The sequence below is a fragment of the Carlito syrichta genome, unplaced genomic scaffold (assembly GCF_000164805.1).
Source record: "Carlito syrichta isolate Samal-C Ts95f unplaced genomic scaffold, Tarsius_syrichta-2.0.1 Scaffold311970, whole genome shotgun sequence".
NCBI lineage: Eukaryota > Metazoa > Chordata > Mammalia > Primates > Tarsiidae > Carlito > Carlito syrichta.
In genome coordinates this window covers 152,701-165,146 of record NW_007256066.1, presented here as the reverse complement: position 1 = coordinate 165,146, position 12,446 = coordinate 152,701, and the positions used below count along the sequence as shown (strand labels likewise).

The following is a 12,446-nucleotide window of genomic DNA, read 5'->3' as shown; positions in this document are numbered from 1 at the left end:
TTTGGCAATAAGCAAGAACATGCTCATCCATCAAGGAGACTGCCACATCTCTCAGGTCTTAAAGATACATGGAGAGCTACTGGAAATCTTATGCGTATCTATTTTGGACTACTAAATTTAGAGCTTTCCAATTTGTCTTATTGAGAGCCTTCCTCAACATTATTTTCAGGGAGGTCACATATGCAATCACTTTACAAAGAAAAGTATTATAGAACTAAAGGCTAGTGACACAATAACCCATAGTCAGAAAACAAGGTGCTTTCATGTGACTTCAATTTAATAAATCAACACTTACTAAATACCTATTCACATGCCAGTAAAGGAATGTTTACTGAAACAGTTTACAAAGATTAATGAGATATGGCTGATGCCCTCCAAGTGTTCAAATTCCAACTTGCAGAAGATACACATATATACATACGTTTAAACAAAGTATTTGTGGGAATAGGGGAAGAAACCACTAGGGTAGCCAGGGGCATTGGAGCTGCACCTGGAGGGATGAATAAGATTTTAGGCAGCAGGAGAGAACACTAGGTGGCAGGGGAAGAGCAAACAGCCCCAAGGTCTGGAAAAACAAGATATGTGGTCAAGATTATCTGGCACGGCTAGAGAGAAGGGTGGCCGGAGGGAAAGGAAAGACTCAGTCCTCAGAAATAAGGTATTAAGCCGGGCTCGGTGGCTCAGCCTGTAATCCCAGCACTTTGGGAGGTTGAGGTGAGTGGACTGCCTGAGCCCACTGGTTCGAGATCCACCTGGGCAACTTGGCGAGACCTCATCTCTACAATAAATTTAAAAAATTAGCCAGGCATGGTAGTGCGCTCCTGTAGTTCCAGCGACTTGGAAGGCTGAGGCGGTAGGATCGCCGGAGCCCAGCAGGTCGAGGCTGCAGTGGCTGGGAGCGGCCATTACACTCCAGTCTGGGTGACAGAGTGAGACTCCAACTCAAAAAAAAAAAAAAAAGAAGAAATAAGCTATTAACGTGGGTCAGATCATAGAATGTGAACTTTAACGCGTAGGTGATGGGGAGTCAGTGGGCATTTTTCCAGAGTGATAAGATCAGTTTTAGGTTTTACAGATAGCCTTGATGTATCAGTTCCTACGGTCACTGTAAAAATTATCACAAACTTAGAGCTTCAAACAACAGAAATTCTGAGTCCAAAAATCAATTGCACTGGATCAAAATCAAAGTGTCAACAGGACCACACGCCCTCCGGGGGCTTTAGGGACCCTCCAAAACATTCCTACATATCATTTATTTTGTGATACTTTCTCTAGCTTTTCCAGGTAGTTAGCTGCCTCTCCTCTGAACTTCTATAACATATCTTATGCACCATTTGGTGGTACTTTTCATTTGCTTGTCCAACAACTATGTACTAAGAACCTCTTCCTTTGTCTAGCACTACTTTAGGAGCTAGAATTATGAGGGAGGACCTAAAAAAATGGAATTATCTTTTTGGAGGACAGGTCCCTTATAGCACACTTGAAATTTTTTCTTCTGGATCAGCCAACCGAGTTTTTATCTAGAAGTTTTGAGAATGTTGTATCACAATTTGCAGAAGAAATATTCCAAGTTCTGACAAACAGCTGTCCACCATGACGATGCACCTGCCCATGCCATGCTGAATGTTCAGCAGTTTTTGACCAAAAATGGCATGGCCCCCACACCCCACCCTCCCTATTCACCTGATCTTGCCCCAAGCAACTTTTTTTGTTTCCCCAATGAAAAAGGTCCTCAAGCCCAGGTGTAGTGGCTCAAGCCTATAATCCCAGCACTTTAGGAGGCTGAGGGGAGAGGATTGCCTGAGACCAGAGGTTTGAGACCAGCCTGGACAACTTGGCAAGACTTCGTCCTACAATAAATCAAAAAATTAGCCGGGCGTGGTGGCACATAGATGTGGTTCCAGCTACCTGGAAGGCTGAGGTGGAAGGTTCACCTGAGCTCAACAGGTAGAGGCTGCGGTGGCTGTGAGGATGCCACTGCACTCCAGCCTGGGCAACAGTGTGAGACTCTGACTCAAAAAAAGAAAAAGAAGTCCTTAAATGGAAACGTTTTGCTGATGTGGAAGAGGTCACACAAAAAACAGCAAATGCACTCAAAGGCATCAAAATTGACAAGCTCAAAAACTGTTTTGAGTAGTGGAAAAAACATCTCGATAGGTGTATTGCATCAAATGAACAGTACTTTGAAGGTGACTGAAGTTTAAACATGTAAGAATAAATACACAATTTTCTATAAATAAATCCCAGGGGTTTTGGGGGGGTCCCCTCTCATACACCAGTGAACAAGGTCTCTCCATAACTGAGCAGCTTACATTCCAGTTGTGGGATATCAATAAGCAAATGCATATTATGTGAACGAAATGGCTATTAAAAACAAGGTAAGAAAAAGGAATCGAAAATGACAGGGTAAAGGTCTCTCTGAGCAGAGACATGAAGGAGTGTGGGAGTAAGCACCGCAGATATCTGGGACAGAGGAGGAGCAGGTGGAAGAAATCGTGCAAAACAGAGGCCTGGGGGAGAACGCGCCAGACAAGTCTGAGAACCAGCATTGAGGTCAGTGTGACAGAGGAGAGAGGAAGCAGGCAGAGGCCGACTTCAGAAAGAAGGCAATGGGCCAGATCACCTAGGACTCTAGCTTTCATACAGACGAGAAGTAAAGCCATTGGAAGGTTCAGTGCAGAGAATCAACGTGAACTGATTCCTGTTTTGAAAAGACCACACTGAATTCGGTGTTGAAGATATTGTGGGAAGGAAGGTACAAGCAGAGAGACCAGCTAGGAAGCCACTGTGCCAATCCAGGCAAGAGATGACAGGGTGAGGGCTTAGACACCAAGAGAGGAATGAGGAGATGTGGTCAGGTTCTCTGCATTTCTCTAACAGGATTTGTTGATGAACTGAATGTGGGATACGAGAGAAAAAAATAAGAGTCTGGATAATCCAAAGGTTCTCAGCCTAAGCAACTGGGAAGACTAATCTTCCCATTTACCAGGATGTGGAAGACTGCAGAGAAGGCAGGCATGTGAGCAGAAATCAAGAGTGCTCTTCTTGACATTTTAAGACACTTAGGAGACCCCATTAGACACTTAAGGGAATATGTCACACAGATATTTAGAAATGAGTCTGAAATTCAGGGGAATAATGAGTCTGGTGTTATCAAAATATAGACATTGAAAGACTTGGGTCTAGATGAGGTCATGTGAGGCAGTGTTGTTCAAACTTTAATGTGACTCCAAATCACCCAGAGATCTGTAAAAATGCAGGCTCTCGTTCGCTAAGTCTGAGTTGTGGCCTTAAGAGCCTGCATTTCCAACACGTGACGCCAACGTTACTGGTCCACAGCCCACACTCTGAGCACAAAGGATCTAGGGAGTGAGTGTGGAGAAAAGAGGCTCAATGACTGTACTCTGAGACCCCCTAATACCTAAAGTTGGAAGGATACACAAAGACTAGCAAAGGAAACTGAGAAAAAAAAATCAAGTGAGAATGGAACTCTGGAAGCCAAGTGAAGTGTTCTAAGAAGGAGGGCATAATCAGCGGCTTTAAGTGCTGATGAATGAGAAAGAAAGAAGATAACTGAGAAAGGACCACTCCATCTGGCAACCACGACTTAGTCAAGAGCAATCACAGTGCGATGGTGGAAACAAATGACCAACTGCAGGATGTTCACAAAGAATGGCAGGAAAGGAAAGTGAAAATCAAAGGTGGTGTGTGTGTGTGTGTGTGTGTGTGTGTGTGTGTGTGTGTGTGTGTGTGTTTAAGATAAGTTACCCTAATAGGGATAAATTACCTGGTAGAGAGGAGTTGCAAGATGTCTTTATGTAGGTGAAAGGGGCTGGGGACCCAGGCATAAACAGAGGGGTTGGCTTCAGTTAGGGATGTTACATTCATTGTCATAAAGTAGAGAAAGCAGGATATAGGGGTACACATGCATGTGTATTGGCGGCTTTGGTAGTGGAAACAAGAGGGGTTTCTCAGTAACACGAATAATGCCCTAAGATGGAGCAGGATGTCAGAAAAGGTATTAGAACATCAGGTAAAATAAGAAGTATGAAATAAGCAGGTAGAAAGAACTGATAAGAAAAATGTCATGAGACTGTTGGGAAGCAGAAAGGATTCAACAGAAGTGGAGAGGCATGTATTTAAAGCAAGACCAGCCAGTGGTCTTGTGCGTCTCTACCTCATCTAGATGCTTGAGGACTGGCATGGAAGGGGGAGAAGAACAGACTGGAGTTTTACAGGTGAGAAAAATTCAGAGAGAGAAAGGCAGGAAAATGACTGTATGATATCCCATGCAACCTAAGCCCGGCAAAGAGGGACTGGAAAAAGATAGTGTAGATGTCTTGGTGTGGTCAATGAAACGCTGGATCAGGGTTTTAGAAAGAATAGGTTGGAGACAGGAGACAGTAGTCAGATTACAGGATGTATGATTGAGATCAGGACATACAGTTATCGAGGATGGCAAAATCTGGGGTCTGATTATCTTGGGAGTAGGTAGCTTCAGTGGATGGAGGACTATATCCCTTAACACCCTACACTGTAATGATCGCCCATGCATTGGTCTTGTCCCCTGGCCTGACTACAAACCCACTGATTTCAGAGATTGGAGATCCTTTATCTTGGAATCTCCAGGACTAACAAAGCACCTGGCACAATGAGCACTCAGCAAGTGTATCTGGTTAACAAAACCCTCCCAGTGCTCAGGATGGTACAAAATACATGCAGTTTCACAATAAATATGAATGTACAAAATAATTTATTCAATAAAAATTTTTTGAAAATTAATATAACCCCAGAAAGTCAACTCAAAACTTAAAGGATAAATTACATTCACTAGTGTGTACCTACAACTTATATACAATGAATAAATCGCTGAATAAGTTTTAATGCAATAAACATAAAACTAGATTATGAGACCCTTCCACTACTTTGACATCCTCTACTATGACACCTCTCTGATACTCAACTTGCATCTACATCAACCAATTAACCTGTTTTGTGCCAGAAAATAGGAGAAATACAAAACTGAATACAAGGTCCATGCCCTTAAGGAACACACAATGTTGTTTGAAAGGCAAGGGAGAAATACACAAAAAGCTATGTAAGATAAAGTGCAAATACCTGTAATGCCAGCACTTTGGGCGGCCAAGGTGGGATGATCACTTGAGGCCAGGAGTTCAAGACCAGCCTGGGCAACACAGCAAGACCCCATCTTGAAAAAAGTTTTTTTTTAGTTAGCTGGAAATGGTGGTATGTGCCTGTAGTCTTAGCTACTCAGGAGGCTAAGGCGGGAGGATCACCTGAGGCTAGGCATTCACAGTGTATAGTAAGTTACGACCGTGTCACTGCACTCCAGCCTGGGAGTCAAAGTAAGACCCCCAACTCTTTTTTTTTTTTTTGAGTCAGAGTCTCACTCTGTTGCCCAGGCTGAAGTACAGTGGCACAGTCACAACTCACTGCAGCCTCAACCTCCTGGACTCAGGCAATCCTTCCGCCTCAGCCTCCCAAGTAGCTGAGACTACAGGCATGTGTCACCATACCCAGCTAATTTTTAAGTTTCGTAGAGATTAAGTCTTGCTATTTTGCCCATGCTGGTCTTCAACTCCTGAGCACAAGTGATGATCCCACCTCAGTTTCCCAAAGTGCTGGGATTATAGGCGTGAGCTACCTTGCCCAGAGACCATAACTCTTTTTTTTTTTAAGTGAGAAAGCAGGATTTATTGAGAAGACAGAAAAGCTCCCACAGTGAGACGGGACCTGAGGAGGTTGCCTGAGACCATAACTCTTAAAAAAAAAAAAAAATGGCAATAACAGAGCTGCATATAGATAACTGTCAAATAAAAGGGGTAATAGAGAAATAAGTGCTATGAATACAGAGGTAGGTGAAATCACCAAATCCTAGACAAGTCCAGACTACAGAAAAGAGACAAGAAAGGCACAGACAGGAAATATACAGCTATTTCAAAAATAAGCAAAGAAGAGAAACTGCTGGGTCTGGGAATATAAAGAACCGTGTGAACCAGGTCTTACTACTAAATGACATACTTTGGAGTTTTTAACAACACTAACCACCTTGGTCCAATTGTCCATCTTCTTGTAAAATGCCAGTGTAGATATTATTTCTTTTTCTAAACCATTACCTATTACGTTTATTGGATTCAACTTTATTTAACATAGGTTACAGCAGTTCCTGTGTTACTGTATTCCACATAAAACCAAAGTCATTAAATTACCACCTTATGTTTTGAAAGTTTTGATTTACAGATATGTTTTAAAAGATCTACCCCTACAACTGCTGAGAAACGCTAAAACTGGTTTCAATTTCACGACATAACTGTCTACTGGTTTTGCCAATCTACACTATTGGATTTTATGTATTATTCATGCACATTTCAGCCAAAATAGCATTAAGAGGAAAACCTAGCAAGAAAACCTTTCTAGACTAACTGATCTCAACATGTTTCTAAAAAGGAAAATGAACAGAGTAAGAAAAACAATGCATTCTAAACTTATAATATTCAAACAGCAGGAATTTTCCGTGAAACTGCTATCTCAGACTAATACTAAAGAATAACAGCCATAAAATTATTTAACTGGCAATGTTTCAAAAACACTTCCTTAGAAGACTATTCGAGATACCTAAGGTCATGCACCTTCATAAATTTCTCCCCTCTACCTTTCACCACCCATCCCCCACATGCCGTGAGCAGGTCTCCTAGCTCCAACACAATCATTCCATGAGAACCAATGTCATCTTCAAATACCATCACATTCCTGCTTCCTCCTTTGCCTCTTATCCCTCCTCTCCCCTACAGAAACCAAAGTGGTGAACACAGACGCACGAAATCAGCATGTATCCCTGATTATCTTAGGCTCTTTACTGAATACTAATATATTTTTAGGGAGGACAGAAATATCAATGACATTTATTCAACAACCTTCAATCAACAAGCATTTCAAGAGCAACTATGATTCTGTACGATGTACTTCAGAGATGTGATAGATATGGCCCCTATCATCTTAAAGAGATAAGTAAGCTGAAGGTACACAAACGAAGAAACTCATTCCATGTGGAAGGGTCAGGAAAGGCCAACTAGGAGAAGAGATATCGAGAGCTTTGGTAGACAAAATAGCATAAAGAAAGTGAAACTAATAGGGTAGAAATATGTAGAAAGAATCACTTTCTTCTTCTGCAAAGTATTTCTATAACTTTATTTGCTGGCAGAATAGTTTTTCCACAGAACTAGTTAGCCGTTAGTATCTAATTAAACTTTTCTGCATGAATGAAATTTAGCCCTTTTCCCAGGAAGTGTTTACAGTTATATCCGAAATTTCACCTGATATAACCATTTCATTCCTTAAACACACACACACCCACACACACACATATACACACACACACACACACACACACACGGACAAATGAGATGCGTCATTAAATGTATCTCCTTTTAAATAATTTTTGTGCAATTTAAAATACACAATGGAATTCAACCAAATTGTGAGAAAGAGATGTTTGTTTTATAAAATCGTATGAATCTCTCAAGCGATCCCATGGGACTAGAAAAATTATTATCCTACACTGTTGGCTCTGCATCAAGGTTTGTTTCACCCACTGTGTCAGTAGCTTTCCGTTGATCTTGCTTATCTGAAAAAGCTTACAGGGACATGATAAAGGGAAACAAGAAATTATATGGACTTTGAATGTAAACAAATAAAGTTATCCTATGATTTTAATGGAAGTAACACAAGTTAGCAAAGCTTTTTAAAAGAAGATTAAACATTTAGTGAAAATAACTTTAAAATATTTTAAGAGAAGTATCTTTGAGCATCTTTTTTCATATCTTCTCAATATCAGAATAGGCTTTATTTAAGCCATCGTGATTTAGGAATTAAAATTAAGCTTCAAATGAGATATAGGTCTATATCTTGTCCTTGTTCTCATTTAAGTATGCATCCAATTGCTGGACATCACAACTGTATCTGAGGCCTGTAGTGACGCTTGGGTGGCAAGGGTACAGTCAGTGGCGGCAACAAGGGGACACAATATGAGTGTGAAGACACAGGCAGGGTCTGAATCATGTTGAGAACCATGGAGGCCTGTTAAGGCACTTGAATTTTATCCCAAGCGCAATGAGAAGTCGCTGAAGGTGACTCAGGTCGGGGATTGTGATTGTGGACAAAGGACCGCTGTGGATGGCGCATGCAGAATGAACATCAGCAGGCACAGCTGGAAGCAAAGGGATCAGCAGAGAGGCTAGACAAGAGTGGGTGCAGCCAGTGGGTGACAACCAGGCAAGCTAACGTTTGTCAACCCCAGAGTATGCCCGGTGCTGTTTCCAGTATATTACAAAAACTTATTAACTTATTCCTTACAATGATTCTATTACCCATTTGCAGATGAATAAATGAGACACAGAAAAGTGAACTCACTTTCCCAACGGTGTAAGAATTGGTAGAGTTATGACTTAATAGCTGTCAGCTCCAGTACCTATACCTTTCATCACTACCCTCCATTAACAGAACATGGATAAATCCAAGGTATGATATGAAGGTAGAATGAACAGGCCTTGATCTATGTTTTACATGAATGTCATGAATCACTCCTAGTTTCTGGCTTCAGGAGATGAAAGAGGTGCCATTTACTAAAATGAGGCCAATGCCAGAAGGAACAAGATCTGGGAGGAAGATTGAGAATTCATTTTATATATCAAGCTGACAGCTGCATGTCTCTAGCAAAAGGTCAGGGTTGGCGATATAAATTTGGGAATTGTGATAGTCAGGATAATGGTTCCCCAAAGACGTGCATATCCTAATCTCTGGAGCCTGTGAATATATGACCTCTCATGTAAAAGGGACTTTATAGACATGATTAAGATACAGATCCTGAGATGTGAGATTATGCTGGATTATTTGAGTGGGCCCAATGTAATCACAAGGGCCCTCATAAAAGTGGCAAGGAAGGTCAGAGTCAGAGAGACATCAGATATCCCACAGTTAACTTTACAGAGGGAAGATGGAGTCTTGAGCCAAGGAATGCAGTTGGGTCCTCAGAAGATAGAAAGGCAAGAGAACAGATTTTCTCCCAGAACCTTCAGACGAAACACAGTCCTGAGGACATCTTGATTTTGGGACATGTGACCTCCTGAACTGTAAGAGAATAAATCTGCATTGTCTAAGTCACTAAGTTTGTGGTAATTTATTATAGCAGCAGTAGCAAACTAACACAGGAATAGTAGATTAGTATTTAACATTATATGGTATTGAAAGTATAGGTGAGGGAAACAATAACTAAACAAAAGTGTCCTTGAGACGGCACAAGGACAGGTCTGGACTTGAACCAAGGGAATCTGTCTCTTAATTTTAATGCAGTTTCTACATTGTACCAAATGATTCCTAAGATTTACAGTAGGAAATAATAGGCGTAGCCAACAAAAGGGCTACTGTGTTCAAAAAAGTAACAAAACTTAGGTGGGCCATTCAAAGCAAGGAGGAACAATTGCTTTGTACTTGTCCCTCGCTCCATTTCCTAGCCATGGTAGGATCTGTTGATTAGCCTAGGCACTTGGACTGAGCCTCAGAATCCTTCTCAATAAAACAATCCATAAAGCAGCAAATACTGCAAGCCAACCTCAATTGGTACTAGAGATGAAATTTTTGCCAAACTTGACCAAGGAACTATAGTTATTTTTCTCTGCTCCTCCCTGAGGAGATAAGTGTTAAAATATGACTAAGAAACAGGAAGTAGCTGGTAAATGTCCATCAAGAAAAGAATAAATGAGTAAACTGCGGTATACTGTATTGTGGATTTATATGCAACCTTTTAAAAGAGTGAGTTAGAGTTACAATACTGACAAGAAAGATTTCCAAGACAAGTTGTCACATGAAAAAACAGGTCCACAGCAACTATACAGCTATTTCCATTCATGATTTTAAAGTCCATATATAAACAAGCACATGTGCATACATGTGAAGCTTTAGAAAGTCTGGAACAGAGTATCTCAGGCTCTTAATAAAAACCTCTGAGGTCTGCTTGAGTTCAGACACTCGAGACGACCTAGGCATCATAGTGAGACCTAGTCTCTACAAAATATTTAAAAACAAAAATCAAAAAAAACTTAGCCAGAAGTGGTGGCACAGGCCTCTAGTCCCAGCTACTCAGGAGGTCGAGACAGAAGGACGGTCTGAGCCCAGGGATTTGAGGCTGGGGTGGGCCATGAGTGTGCCACTCCCTCCTGCCTGGATGATACAGTGAGACCAACTCAAAAAAAAAAAAAAAACCTCTGAAGAAGAGGAAGAGGACATGATTAACTGGGATAAGGGGTGAAGGGAGAATTTCACTGGGTTCTATATGTACTTTTATATTAAATTATTTAGGAGAAACATGGGGTCTTTGAATAAAAATTTATTTGTTATGTTTTGTTTTAAGAACATAGAAGATGAGTGGCTGAGGTACATGTTTGGCTCTAGAATCCCTCTTGAATCTTTCCTTTCTAGATGCTCCACAAAGAAGTGGTACTACTGGACTTGACGCAGGGTAGAAGTGCAACGTGTGCCAGCAGTCGAAATGTCACAACTCCCCCTCCGTCCTCCCTCAGTTATGCTAAATACTCCCTTCACCTTGTCACTCATTCGGTCACTTCCAAATGCTACCTTTACTTTCTCTTCCCAACATGAGTCACTCTGTTCACAAATCCTATTATATTTCACCATTATGTTTTTTTCCAACTATTCCTGAATCCGGCTATTAAAACTACTTTTTCCCCCTCGTTTACTTCTGCCACACATGTCCTAATAATATTCTCATTTTATTCTGTTTGTCTTATACAATGAATCTCTTCTCTATCAGTCTACATCATTTTCCTCGCCCTACATTATCGTACCACTTGCTTTAACCTCCTTAAGGAATCTTCTTTAGTTCTCATTGCTACTGCACCTCTCATCATGCTTCCTTTCTCTCATTTCCTATTATGAATCCGATCCTTCACTTCATATACACCACGGCTTCCTGCATCCATGGTCAAGTCTGGAGAAACCCAGGAAATGTATATGCTCATCTATTACATATGCATTCAATCTCCTCCCATAAAATAATTTTTCTCAGTTTCACTGATCTCCAACCACTCCCATCCATGTTCCCCTCCACTCCCCCACCCATACTGGCCTCAAAAAAGTCTAAAGTGAATTTCTAAAAGATCAGAACTACTTAGCAGAGCCTCTTCTCCAAGTCATCCTCAACTCTCCACATACATCTCCCATTCTTTAGTCCTGAGTACTGCCAGGCACTCACTGTTCTAAGTACTATTTAAATATACAAACTTGGTCATCATATAATTTGGTGAAATGGACTCTACAATTATCAAGTTTTAAATATGTGGAAACTGTAAACCAGAGAGGTCATGGGATTTGTCCCATGTCACACAGCTGACTAACATCAGAAGCTCTACAGTCAATGCTCCTTGCAGGTATGCTACACAATCCTTTAGTATGTGCTTCTGAGGCAAAGTTAAGTACTTCCTTTTCTCTGTTCCAGCTCCATCAGTCTCACCTCTACTTTGGCACTTAGCATACTGTACTGTGCCCAAGTGCTATACATATATGTATCTTTTATGCAAAGACATCTTGAGGAAAGACACTGTCCAACTCTCCCTTCTTAGAACATGTGATAGCAACCTGGCACCAGGAGGTATTCAAGAAATGGTCACTGAATAAAGGATGAAATCAACTGTGAATGGTTTTAACAGCACTCCAATTCTCGTATAACATACATCTCAATATAGGCAGACTCAGTGGTGAACTTCATTCCAAACTTTCAGACTCCTGCCTTACTGACATGACACAAAAACAGGAAGTTTGAGGAGCTATACTAATACATCTCTATCTACTTATTCCAGGAAACTCAAGGTGACGTCTGCTCTCAGATATTTAGGCAGTGGACTGTCAACTGCCAAAAAAACCATGGACAAGGTGTAGAGTTACCTGACAGCGCATCATAGAACTCGTCCTCACTAAGGATGCTGGGAGGTGGAGATCCTTTGACCAGAGACTGCTCTAATTCATGATGCTCCGTGGCTAGAGTCTCCAGTGCTTCTGACAAAATTTTGTTTTTTTCTTGCTCCTGTTCCAATTTAAAATTTCTCACCTAGAAGAAAACAAATATACAAAAAACACTTCAGAGTGACAGGAGACAGACGTACTCAGAGAATGTGAAAATTATTTGCTTTTGATCCAGTTCAATTCCAACATCAGAAATGAAAACAGTCATGTTGTATACACATGGATGAATGAGCAAAATACTAAGCTAATTTTGTTCTTCCCGTGGGGCCTTTTCTCACAACAGCCTAGCTAATGAAAATAGATTAAGAACTAGCAAACAAATTCAGCTCAAATGATCCAGATCCTGGTATAAGAAGAACATTAGTCAATTCAGAAACCACACAAATATATTT

The 12,446-nt window shown here is 40.9% G+C and overlaps 1 protein-coding gene across 3 annotated transcripts in view; it reads right to left on the bottom strand.

The window, feature by feature from the left end:
• The window catches only part of OSBPL1A (oxysterol binding protein like 1A), a 200,318-nt gene that overhangs the window by 76,107 nt on the left and 111,765 nt on the right, over nucleotides 1–12,446 (bottom strand). For all 3 annotated transcript variants that reach the window (XM_008069370.2, XM_021718229.1, XM_008069374.2), the window contains one exon: nucleotides 11,977–12,139. In XM_008069370.2, coding sequence (XP_008067561.1) covers nucleotides 11,977–12,139 — 163 coding nt within the window. The remainder of the gene's footprint in view (nucleotides 1–11,976; nucleotides 12,140–12,446) is intronic.